Source organism: Chroicocephalus ridibundus, chromosome 1 (genome assembly GCF_963924245.1).
Source record: "Chroicocephalus ridibundus chromosome 1, bChrRid1.1, whole genome shotgun sequence".
Classification (NCBI taxonomy): domain Eukaryota; kingdom Metazoa; phylum Chordata; class Aves; order Charadriiformes; family Laridae; genus Chroicocephalus; species Chroicocephalus ridibundus.
In genome coordinates this window covers 104,175,916-104,189,479 of record NC_086284.1, presented here as the reverse complement: position 1 = coordinate 104,189,479, position 13,564 = coordinate 104,175,916, and the positions used below count along the sequence as shown (strand labels likewise).

The window sequence follows — 13,564 nt, the reverse complement described above, 5'->3', positions numbered from 1 at the left end:
TAGTTGCACCTGATAAAAAGAAAAATATTGTAATTAGTAAACTCCAACACAAAGTTCTAAAAAGATGATAGAGTTTCTTTTTTTTTTTTTTTTCAGGAGAGAAAAAAAAACCCTCAATCCTTCAGCTAGTCATTGTATTTGTATCACTGCCTCTTCAGGTCATTTACTCCAAATAGGTTACTGAATGTTGCTAAGTTACTAAATGTTGCTATGTCCCATCCTTCCATACTACTACCTGGAAAAAAGTGGTAAGTAAAACGTGCTGAGGATATAGATTTACAAGCACCACAGAAAATTACTAAAGCCAAAAAGAAAAATAAAGTATTCTTAAGTGTGATGACACTTTTAGATACCTGTCCGGAATTTTTCTGATTGATAAGTTGGTCTCCTGCTATAAGGGCATCCCAGTTCTGTTGTCGTATTAGGTCCTTAACCTCCTCGTTTGGAATATCTATTCGATAATTAAAGTCACCACACCAAAAGATATAGTCATGGGAAAAGAGCATCCTTCCCTGTAAAACAGGAGCATGCAATGAAGTTAAAAACAACCAAGTGACGAATTTACTACTTCCAGGTGCAGAAGTTCAGCTTATAACTAAAAAATATGCATAATTTCTAGCTGATGAAGACAACTGAAATACATGTTAGTATTTAGTGCTCAGATGGTTAGAACAACATAGCCAACTGTATGGTATTCACACATATAGAATATGAAAGTAGTAACGTTTCTTACATAGTTTGCATTTCTAAAGAAACATGAATCATCTGAATTAGATTCTAAAATTCTTCATCTTTCTACTCCTGTTTTAGAAGTCTAAGATGATGACTGCTACCTGTGTCACAAAGAGCTTACAAAGGAGAACAAAACACTACCCTGGGATCCTGTGGCACAATATCCTTAAAAAGTGCAAATCAAGGGCTTTATTTTCATATTTAATTGAAAACTTTTCAGTTACATACAATTTTCATGCTAGGGAGAGACAGAAGGGTTGTTAGTTTAAACGAAGCCTAGGGTTTTAGGTGAGAACTTTTACTTCCGCCTTTGTTTTGATTTTTCCATTGCCCTTAAGTAAATCAAAGCAGATACACTGGGAGATTAAAACAGTGGTGTTTAGGAAACTGTTTCTGGGCATCATAAGAATACAGTACTTTCAAGAAAAACTGAGACATGACCATGGGGACAAATTTAGAAACTAAAAAACCCTGTAAAATCAGATGTCAGACTCTTGCACAGTGCCATAGAAACAAATGACAGTTGGACTACAAAATTTAAGACAGCTTTAAGTCTCAAGGAAGCATTTTGTGGCACTGATAAAATTATCAAGTATTTACTTGGTGTTTGATAATCCTTTCTGAGAATATGGTACAGAACTTTACAATCCAACTTGACAAAAATGAGTAAATAAGAAGTTAAAATCGTTCCTGTGTATTGAAAATAGTGCTGTTTCCCATGGATTCCCATGGATTTTTTTCTCACAGTTGATTAATGCTGGTGCCTACAGAAGTTCTACTGCATGTCAGGAATCTATATGGTCTCTTTCCTATGCTAAATCCTTGATGCCTAATGCAAGTGAATTTACGCTTCATCATCTCTATCAGTCATCGCACTGGAAAGGTTTATTATTTCTGCAGTCATCTATTTTAACAAAAATTGTGGGAACTTCATTATCTCTGAGACCTCTAACCCAAGGAAATTTGATTTCCACAGGAATCTGGGGAGGGGAAAAAAAATAAACAGAGCTTTTGAATGACATTGCTGGAGCTCAAAGGGTTTAACTTCTCATTCATTATGGAATTTGAACACTGTTGCTTACCATTGGAAAACTGAGTTTGCGAGCTATTTCTACGAAGTCTTCATTTCTCTCTTTAACTTGTGATTGCCCTGCAGCAAAATGACTGCAGACAAAGCAAAGACTGGATGTATGAAACAACATCCGAATTGCTACTGCACCTTTATTACCAGTGGCTCCTCCCATGCCAGTCTTTACAGTATCAACAGCAACATCCCTAAAAGAGGTAAACAACTATTAAAACTTCAAATACAATAGCACAGAAATTAACAGCTTTAACTATGTCTGAGTATGACATTATGTTGGTAGAAGAACATTTTCACATTGTTTTTTCAGCAGTAAGGCCACTGGGATATTTAAAAAAAATGCCAACAGCTATTCAGCAGGTAACAACATAACACTTCAGCTTTTCAAGCTTTCTTGGCAACTGCTGAACCATTTAAAAACTAAGATAAAAGAATTTAAGCAACTAGTTCCCCAGAAGATGGAACAGCTCTTTTAGAGCCCCACACGCTTCCTAGTACACTTGTTCTGTTAGCTTGTAATATAAAGCAAACGGAAGGTGACCCAGCTTGGGCACAGCTGTGTGTTCACTGACCTGATAAAAGGAGCATGCTGGGGCCTGATGAACACAAAAAGGCAGACGCCCACCAACTGCTCAGAAGCCAGCAGCACATACTTGTAATCTCTTGATATAGTCTTCTGCAGTTCAGCAGCCCAGAGCTTCTGATTGGTTGTGCTAGTAGTGAGATTAAAAATGCCAGTTTTAAAATAAATTAAATTAAGCAGGTACCTAAACTGTTGATCTGCTTGAATAAACATCATACAATAATCTTAACTAAACATTGGGGTAGTACGCCAAAGCCAAGTTGTGAATGGGGCTCAAATGCCTCTCTTTAGCAGAGACACAAGCTATAGGCTGTTGTGACATTATCATTGCAATCAGCCTCATAAAATGCTGCCTCACTTTTCTCAACACCACAGACAATGTTAGGACCCAGGGCTACCTTTCCTGTATTTCTCAGGCTAGACTAGAGGAGCAAAACCTAAGAATTTTTCTAAGGAGTTACTTCCTAGCCTATAGTTCAGTCAATATTGGAAAATACAGAGATCTCCACGGTCTTAGATCAAGAAGAAACTTCCTTGGAGACCTAACAGACTACAGTTTTCAGAGCTAGCGTTGGATAGAAATGAAAAATATCAGACCTGGAAACAGCGTTAACTAGACATAGTGTGAAGATGCTTTTTCCAATGGGTTAAAGCTTGCTAAACACCAGAAAATATGCAAAATAGGCAGACAAAACAATGGACAAAGGGAATACAATCCTAGGACTACACATAAAGATTTCATCACTGGTATCACCCACCACTGGTAAAAATATATTTTCATAACCTGCTTTGCTAGGGTTGAAAAATCCAAACTCCACAATAATATATACATGTAATACATGGCACGACAGTGAAAACTGTCAGTACAGAAGGAAGCCTTGCTTTATACAGAACAAAATCTGATACAAGACACTATATAAAGGCATACCAACAATACATGCTTTTGGAAGGAAATTCGCAGGACTCGCTCTTCCCAGCAGTAGGAAGACAAGACACTGCAGGACACTACGAGCATTGGAGGTAAATTAAAGTGTTAAATGAAAGAAAAAGTTGAGAGGCTGCTGAAGGTGCAATCCAAAATACGGTCAAGTACCGACGGTTTGGATTCTTGAGATTACATTAGACATGATCTAAGTGATCACAGCTTTGCTAGGGAAAGCTAAGTCAAGCCTGCAATCCTGGCACAGAAACCGGCCAGAGACAACTGGAATACAGTCAAAAATTAATCCAGACTAATCCCAACCATTACAAAACAGGAGAAAAAAAAAATTCACTCAAAAAACGTGATTATCAACTAAACCAGTACTGTATAGGTTGTATCACCTACCTGGCATTCACAATGTTTCCTGCATTTAACTCCACCATTTCTTCAAATCCAATGGCAAATATGTCTACAGGCTTACTTTTGCGATCTGCATTTAAATATTAAAAAAGCTATTTGTCATCTATAATTAACTTAAGAACCAAGACCTCACATATCTATTTTAATGTTTATGATCTAATTATGAAAATCTGAGTTTTCAAGAAAAAATTGACAGAATACAAATCTTACCTTGGAATTCATGAATACCAGCTAACTTTGGTGCATCTAGAAGCCAGTCAGTGAGGGTCTGATTTCTAAAGGCAATACTTCTAAACTGCTTCCCCCCGTTGACGTTCCACGTCCCGACGCAGACTCTAATTTTTTTCGGTTTTGCATACTTATAAAAGTTTTCACACATACTCTTTAGCACTTTTACAGATGCTGCAAAAACATTTGAAAAGACATTATTTTTATATAGCATGTTTCTTCAGAAAACTTGGCAATGAGATCTTTCCCTTAAAATAGCGGCAACAAATCCATGCACAGACATATAGAAAGTTAAACTGTGAAAGCAAGATGAATGCAGCTTTTCATGAGGGAAAGTACATTTGCAGATATATTACTTGTCTGGGTAGGATACTGACTGAATGAAAGACAGCAGTAATTTGTTCAAAGTAATATATATAAAAATAAATAGCAGATAAAAGAAACGTAATTTCTATGTTTTATAAATATCTGTCATTCTTTCGCCCTATCTGTGATTCTCTATGGAAACCTTTATTTGTCACACCTGCCAACACAGATATCTACCTCATTTTCACAGATTACATTTACGAAATTCAACCTCCATTACAAAAACAACTTACAGATACGTTAATTTCTAGAAGTGTAAAAATGACTGATATACCACATTTACTAAAATAGATAAGGTACATTATTTTAGCGTATTAGAGTATGTCTGTCTAAGCCACAAATCTGAATTATTCTTTAGATCAGTTGAATTCCTAAGATTCTGCTTTAGTGAGGAAAGTAAGCTACGATTCAAAACAATTAAACTCATTTCTCTGTAATGCCAGCCTTCCTCTGTGTCTTGTTTCTATCTGCCAGATAGGAGAGAGAGTAATGACCCATGTGTAAAGGGCATTGTGAGTAACAAATAAACAAAAAGGATTATTCAGTGGTCAGACGCCAGAGTTACAGAGATTTTAAAGCCCCTTCATAAATCAGCTGCATAATATACTCACACAGATGTATTTCCTAATGCAAATGAGCAGATCTGATATTTTTATAAATTACGCTCCTTTTTTTCTTTAATTTCAGCGTAATAAAAATTGCATCAGGTGTAAACTGTATTGTTTGCATTGTACTTTACCTAAGTGATATTAATTTACCTATTTTGAATACTCTCAGGGTTACGGGTCTGTGAGAATCATATAAACAGTATCAGATAGAATTCTTCCCTTCACTGTGTGCTATCTTGCAAAATGGTCAGCTATTTTCATTCACACAATATTTTAATTCAAATCCCCCAAATAGGATGATTAGTGAGATGTTGTTGTCTTTTTAGTTATTCTTTTTAAGTTTACAACCTTTAAATTGGCTACAGAATCTTGGCTACCCAATTAAAACAAAAATCAGAGATTTTCTAGCCCTCATGGTTTTGAAACAAACTGGAAACAATAGAAGAAAAAAATATATTGTATCTGTTGTTTGTGAACACTTTGACTGCTGAACAGGTCATATATCCATACATGGGCTAATCACACATAAAAGACAATGAACTGACCAGTGTCTCCTAGGGGTACTAACAAGCAGATCATGCTTGGGATCGTGCTTTCCTTATCATAATCCAGGTAAGTGAAGCCAAGAAAAGAGCAAGGAGCCAACAGAACACTTTACACCTTCAGATGAGAGCCAAATACTGAGTCTACTTCTGAACGCATTTACACACTAGATAACAGTCAATTCAAGAAGTCCACCAAATGCCAGAAAAGCCTCCAATGTTCAAGGACAGAAGCTACCCAAGCACCTGGCCACTGAAGAGAAACCAATCCATGAAATGCTGTAGCCACAACACATACGAGGACCCAAATCATCCAAAGGATTAGCTGAACCCGAGGAACCCAAAATAGCATCACAGAGAGCTTTGAAGATCTGCACAGATCAGCCTTCGTAGTACTCTGAGCAAGTTTAAAAGCAGAGTTTGGACTTTTATTCTCTCCACTTGAGTTCCTTCTCTTTCTTATGCAAATTTAGCAATTTTCAGATTAATTTTAAATAGTTACTCCAAATAATTCATATTTGCTATGAAGCAGCTGTTAAGAAAAGCGGCAAAATTGAATTATTGCCTATTTAACTCCTGACAGTGTCATGAACCCTTAATGGGAAAAATCTTACTAGGATAGAATCTATCTTTAGAAGTGAACTGACAACATGCTTATTTCAAACATGAAATTCATACCTTTAAACTAGCAAGCTTTCTAAATTGTAGAATGACTTTTTTTCTAAATCAGAATACATTTTTTTAAAAGTGAAATTTTCACCTGTTTTCCAAAATACTGAATGAGCCAATTGTTTTTCCGAGCTCCTGAGCCTCCCACAAACATTATTTTCCTACACATTTCTAGCTATTTATCTTTTCAAGAAAATTGTGTCTCACTCTACAATGTTAAAAATCCAATCCATTACATTTTCTGTTATTTTGCAGCAAAAATACTGTAACTGCTGTTCATACTAGGCAGGCAGACACTTGGAAATTGATTCTACAAAGGGAACATTAACTTAAAATTCTTGGTGGGATATTCTGTGCAAATGAACTTGATTGAACTATTTTACTACATCATCCAAATTACTGTAGATATGTTGCAAAATATGGAATTTGTATCCAGATGGAACCCACAGCGAAATGTTACATCAGGAAGTTAAAAAATAGCTGACATGTATGACTCTTCATCAGTTGTGGGCTGGGCTGATATAGTCCAGGTGGTAACACTCTAAGTGACAATGTGACTGTTTATTCCAATAAACAGTTTTTAACACCGACAAAATGCCAGTGAAGCAGTTATTTCAGGTGTATATTACCTGTGACTCAGATTTCATTATTTAAGTACTCAGTAAGAGTTAAGTATATGCAGTAAAACGCTAATAGCAAAAGCAAAGCTAAGTTGAATGTAAAGGGAAAAAACCCCAACATTTAAAGCTCAAAAATACAGATGAAATAGTTTTTGGGGGGGGGGGCGGATAAAAATAAAAAGCTTTAAACACTTCAGATGTATTTGAACAACAACAATCTAGCCAACAACAAATCCTAATGCTTGCTTCTAAAGATCATCCCTTGTCAATCTTCAGTACCTGGGGCCAGCGGCTACTACCCAAGCACACAGTTTCAGGGGATACTGTGCACAGTTTTGCTATTCTCTTAAAATGGGAGACTCATCTGAACAATTTTTAAGAGCTTCCTTGTTTCTTTCCCTCCTCCTCCTCTCCCTTTGTCTTATCAAGAATGTACTTTTTTCTTCTCACGCAGAAACCAAGCATCTGATCTGGTTTTACTGAACCTGCTTCCAAGAGGTAGCACAATGAATCCTGTTAAGGCAATGGCTCAGAAACAGCCGTTTAAATTTTCTCAACACATAGTGAAATCTGAACACAGGAGCATTACGAATATTTTATTTTCAATAATAGTTTCTGGGAACAAGGAGATAATGCAGTGTTGCACAGCTGACAAGTACTCATAGCCCTGCCTTTTAAAAATATGGAATATGTATATATCACATCTCTCCAAATGGAGCAGCTTCATGTTAAATTACAGCTTAAATTACAAGAAAAAGGAGAATTTCCACTAAGAATTAGAGAATTTTGAAAACAAAGTTCAAAGGCATTATGTCACTTAGTTTACTAACTTGCAATGATAATAACTAAGAGTTCTCAGAAGGTTCTTAAATTGAAGAGATCTTTCATGCCATTTTCCTCTAACTGGCTCATGCTGACACATTCTTATTACTACGTAACACTTCTTCATGTTCACAGTATTGCTGAATCCTCCAAAGCCAGCCTTTCATATTTTAGGCATCAACATCACAGACATTGGTCAAGATATTACGGCAATGTCTCAAAGCAGAAGATTAGGAGTTAACTATAAAGTTCCCTCTTCAGGCCTTCGATTCTCCAAGAGTTTTACCTAAATAGATGCTCTAATACTTTAATTTTGTGTCACGTGCAGAGGTAGCTGTACCTCAGCGGTTTTGACTGTGCTTTTGCTCCACAAAACACAAGTGCCAGCACGTTATTTCAGATCATTCCAGTACAACATTAACCTTTGCTGGGAGATATCACAAAATCAGTCTGTTTCATACAAGAACACAAGCCGGTAGAGCCTTCTAACGGCAAATAAGATGCAGTTACAAATTGTGCTGAAGAATTTTACCTCTTACCCTAAGCAAAACATTTAGACAAAATAAAAATAAAGAAGCTCCCAAACCAGATAAAAAAAAGCAAATTCCTCTACAGCTAGGATAAAGCATTTGCAAAAATAAACCCCAAAGAACTGGTTGTCTCTTTTCATAACTCACACCCCAGCACAACCGCAACATTTTTCACCCCTTATATTTTAACTTTTCTTGTATTACAGAGCTTTTCCTAGATTAAGGAAATTTAGGGCACGGGAATGCCAGATCCAAACACTACTAGGAAAATGTGAGCCCACAACCAAATACTATGCAAACAGGCACAAGAAAAAAGCCAGAGAAGAACAATAGCTGCTCAGATATTTACAGCTTAATTTACTATACTATACCTGATTGTAACGATTGCTCTGAAACTATGGATGCAGTAAGAAGGAAACAAGAAAAAAATTAGTCAAGTAAGTAATTGTTTTTTAAGATTTTCCAGCAATATGTGAGAGAACATGCTGTAACATACCATTTATTACACACAACCATTTGCATCAGTTAAGCACATCTTTTATGCTGCAAAATCTAAAACATTCCACAACAGTATTAACAAACTCTCTTTCCTTGCTTCTTTAATAATGGATTTACTTATGATGAAGTATCTCTCTAGTTAATTCACCACCTAGCAGACACTGCAAAGACGTTATGTTCAGTGAAGAGGGATTAATAATCCTCAGCTGACAGGAGCTGCAAATACTGAAAGGACAGCTTGCATTCACAGACAAAGTGAGAAGAAACGAAAACGACTCTCAACTAATTTTGAGGCAAGGCCGATTTAGCAGGTTTCAGATACGGAAAGTTACAATAACACAAAACCTTGTGGTAAAGAAATGAGAGGAAAACAAGTCTTTCAGGTTCCACATAGGAAATATATAAATACCCAGAAGATGAAGACTACAATTGGGCAAGAATTTTTTTTCTTGTGCTACAGATTTGCACTGACACATTTTTCTCATTCTAGCTTGAGAAATGTCCAGGAGAAAGGGGGGAAGAAAAAAAAAAAAAAAAAGAAAAATTAAGAATGTTATTAACCCCTAAAAACGGCAATAACCCCCCATTTAAGACACTCTTGCCTGGGATCTTCTAAAGATGACTCAAATTTAAGTTCCTTCTTTGCCCAAGAATCAGCTCCTCTATTTTTTTATATCCCAGGAGAGTAGTCTAAACACAGCCCTAAACCTGGCCGACTTACTATTGCCATGCCCACCAGACCTGCAGAAGGGTGGGACGTGACTGTAGTCCTGGGGACCATGTAGGCTACACCTCTCTTTGGGGATGCAGGGTTGAGCTCCCAGTTCTGATTAGGTGCACCACCTTCCTGTAACCAGACCACTCAAGTCCCACATGGCTACTCTGCCTAAGCAGGGTTTCTTATTGAAATCTCTCTGATTTTGAGGTAGAATTTCACCCATAGCCTGACAAGCTTTTGTAGCGCGCATGTTCCTGGGGAAGACTTCTTCTCACGAAAAAGACATTTTGCAATGGAAAATCATTCATCAGGAATCTTCTGATAGCTCCTGTTATATTAAATTTTCTTCCATTACCAAATCCCCTTTTGTTACTCAGTACCTTAGAAACCAAAATGAAGATAAATACCAACATTCTTAAGCTTGAGAAAATACCAAATGCTTTCTATCTAGTTTAACACCATGGTGAGAAGTTCTTCACTGACATGACAGATTCAATTAAGGAAGGCATTTAGCAAACAATAAAAAGCCCTAGTATTTTAATAAATCAGGATTTCCCCCCCCCCAAATTCAGCACATAATTGTCATGATTAACACTTGCTATAAATGGATTTGAAGAACTGAACAAAACATATCTAACACACATCTACCGTAAAATTCTGGCAAATATGCTCTACAGATATTTACCTATTACACCACCAGACATGAACAAAATATAAACATTAAAGAAATTACAGCAGCATGTTAGTTTGGTAATATTAGTAAAGCAGAAGTAACTTTCATCTTTTAATAAGCCAACAGAACATAAGATAGCATTTATACTTTCCAATATTGCTTTGAAAACAGACTCCATACAGCTTTCTTACACCAAATAGTTATCAGACAGATTAAAATCCTGAAAGACACATACCGCGTAAACTGCTGGTGGTTAAGAGAGCCCGTGCTTTATCTGCTAAATCACTATTTAGGGTATTTCCCAATAACAAAACATCAATGGCCTCCTGCTTGGAGCTATCAAAAAAGTTATTTTGAATCGTTCTGGTCACAGAACGAGCACCATCCTTCAGCTTTCCAGCCTGTTAGGGAGGAACACGTATAAAATATTTTATGTTGGACACTGCTTACAATAACATTAGCAATATTCAGTAACATATTTGTAAACTGCATTAATGATTTTAAAATCTAAGGCAATTTCCTTCTTTAAGTGTTAAATAAAGTCTTCCAAGCCTACTGTACTAGGTGTGCTTTCCCTCACCACCCACAAATGATAAACAACACAGAAATACCTTCAAGGCATATCTAACAACCAGATTATTCCAGTTTAAATTCTTTAAATTAACAAAATACTGCAGGAAGTGGAATAATTTTTTGTTCCCCCTAAACCCTTGGTCTTCAAAAATTAAATTGGTATAGTGCCATGTTTAGACTGTGATACGGGATTTTGGGCTTTTCCCCAAATAGTGAGAGATGAGCAAGCACGTGAGTCCAAATGTCACGATACGTGAATTTGTATGTATATGCACATACGAGCATATTAGTTCAGAATTTATGTTCCGAAATATCCATGTTAAAAAAGGGATAGCTTCAACTTACTAAGACCCGTTACCTTTTTGAAAATAACATGCAAGTCTCATGCAGTATCCCAGGAGGAACACGTACACTAATCTCTAGCTCCATATGTACGAAGACACTGTCATTGCACACACTGCACACAAGTGACACGACTGAACAGTGCTCCAAAAGAACAGTGTCCAACTACCTGACCTAAACAAGAATCTCCAAGAGATGTATTCCTACCACAGATACTCTCTGTGGGTCAGGCACCTACAGGGTAACGTAATCAACATCCCCTGCAGTCTCATACTTGACTCAAAACCCAGCAGCGTTAATCTGTGTACACAGCACTGACAATGACCTCACAGACACAGAGACATTTTCTTGATTACAGGGCTTACTGTGCTTATATGTGTATTTTGCCTGTGAGGTGTATGTAAACACATGCTATTACATTTACAGGAAATACAGACTGTAACCCATCAGGGATGCTGCATGGTATTATATTATTATAAAAAAATACTCAAAGTTCACCGCTTGCATTGTTCATGAAGGTCTCTTGAATGCATAAGAAAAAAAGGCAAAAGCTTAAGAAAACTACAAAACCAACCCATCATTTAGTTCTATGAATTGTACCAGACAACAAGAAAGAAACTACTCTTTTGTCAAGGATAAGTAGTAGTAAACTGGCACCATGATTTTTGGAAGACAATGTGGATGAGGTGTTGGGGAGCATACTATTGCAATAGGATTTTAATAGGATGCTGCTCCCTTTCTGTCAGAAAATGTGTAACTTATGACATGATCCAAAAAAAACCACACTCACCATTCACATATCAGGCAATTAATTGAAAGGAACCCAGAGAAAGCAAAAGAAAGAGTAGGTAAGGAGTTAGATGTAACGAGTATTATAATACTTTAAAAAGGACTGGTTTTCAGTATAGAAATGTACATTAACACATTTAAAGTATTTTTTCTCCTATCCTACATTCCTTATTTTTACTTCTAAGTTCTCTTGGACTCTGAAGAATCAAAGTGACGAACAAGAAATGGAAACGTTTCAAACATCAAACTTTTCATTTGAGAAATGAGAATAAGAAATGCAACTTAAAAGCTACATTTTAAAACATATTATCAGAGTACTCAAGAAGGTATTGAGTAGTGACCTGGTCGAGCTTCATTGCCAGAATGGCAATTATCGTATGGCTTTCCAAGCGTTAAAGACCCTCTTCAAATAGATGGACTTCTATCAGGGACGCTGTGTTTGATTTATGAGATGTGGTACTCATTAACAGTTGTACCAGGGCAGGGATGCCTGGGACAATGATTGACTACTCTGTATTATTACAAAGACAGCAGAGTAAACGTTACTCTGTATTTTACAGATTTAAAAAGGAAGTGTAAATACAGTAAATACATTTGACAAATGAGAAAAAAATTAGGTAGCCAAATGAATGGCAGAAAAGTATTAATTTAGGAAAAGAAACAATTAAGGTTGAATGAGAAGGTCAGGAGAAGGGGAGACACCCCATTAAGTACTTACTGTAGTTTTCCAGATGGTCTGGGTGATACTTTTGTAAGAAAATAAAACTAAACATCTTTAACCAGATTCCACTCTATACCAAAATACAAGCAATTTCCAAATGAAGAAGTCTTGTATGCATCAGCAAAGGGTAGAATAAGCAACAAATCTATTTTACTTATTTTCTGTTTATGTAGCTTACTGCAATGCCTTGTGCATGTGCAGAGAAGGTCCCTGATATGGTTTGAATGAACAAGTGATGGAAGAACAAAACAGTCGACTAGAAGTACATAGTATATAATATGGAATGAGAAGCAGCGCGTTATTAAATAAAAAGAATGGTACGAAAATAAATTCTTGAAGGAACTAAGGGCAAAAGTTGCGATGGTTCAACATTTGTTTGTCTTGACAGGTATCACCTGATAAGAGAGAGAATTATGGAAACAAAGAGAATTATGGAAACAAAGAAAGCAACATCGTTAGAAAAAAAATAAAAGACAGCATTAGAAAAACCTGAACAACTCAGGCATCAACAAAGACAAAACCAGTCAATGAGAAACAGAGCATTACACTGTCATGTAGCAGGGAATTGTTATCACAACATTAGAAAGCAAGGTAGAAACAGAATTTGGTTTTTTTTCAGTAATCACAAAACTAGAAAAAAAACCAGCTGGAGAAACATGCAAACAAAAACCACCCAGCTGCCACTTGTTTAATTTTGACACTGTTAACAAATGCTAAAAGCATGAACAACAACATCCAGTGAAACATATTTTAAAAGAAAGGTGATATAGTGAATGAAACTGAAACAATAGGAGGTAGAGGTACAGAGACAAAAAATGAAAATATTCAAAGAAACTAAAGTTGATTTGAATATACATTTTTCTGAACTATGATCTAAAGAAATAAAAGTTTTGAGTCTCATCCTTTCCTGCAGAATGGTGTTATCTGGGAGGCATGGACATGGCTGAGAACGGATGTACTGAAACAAGATCTGGTTGTCAACATAACCAACCTTTTTATGCTATTTTTTTTGTTTGGTTGGTTTTTTTAGGATTACAACAAAAGCATATTTTAAAAAATAAAATCTCATAGTTGTTATATTAATGACAGATTTTTTAAAAACCCATAGAGAATACTGCTAAAGT

The 13,564-nt window shown here is 36.2% G+C and overlaps 1 protein-coding gene across 9 annotated transcripts in view; it reads right to left on the bottom strand.

Moving 5' to 3' along the window:
• SYNJ1 (synaptojanin 1) overlaps positions 1–13,564 on the bottom strand; it is a 69,861-nt gene that overhangs the window by 30,143 nt on the left and 26,154 nt on the right. For 7 of the 9 annotated variants that reach the window (XM_063346604.1, XM_063346596.1, XM_063346573.1 and 4 more), the window contains exons 12-18: positions 10,251–10,416; positions 8,498–8,521; positions 3,952–4,143; positions 3,727–3,811; positions 2,389–2,529; positions 1,815–2,007; positions 354–512 (exon numbers count right to left, since the gene is read on the bottom strand). In XM_063346604.1, coding sequence (XP_063202674.1) covers positions 354–512; positions 1,815–2,007; positions 2,389–2,529; positions 3,727–3,811; positions 3,952–4,143; positions 8,498–8,521; positions 10,251–10,416 — 960 coding nt within the window. The remainder of the gene's footprint in view (positions 1–353; positions 513–1,814; positions 2,008–2,388; positions 2,530–3,726; positions 3,812–3,951; positions 4,144–8,497; positions 8,522–10,250; positions 10,417–13,564) is intronic. The other 2 variants (XM_063346612.1, XM_063346620.1) reach the window with 2 other exon arrangements.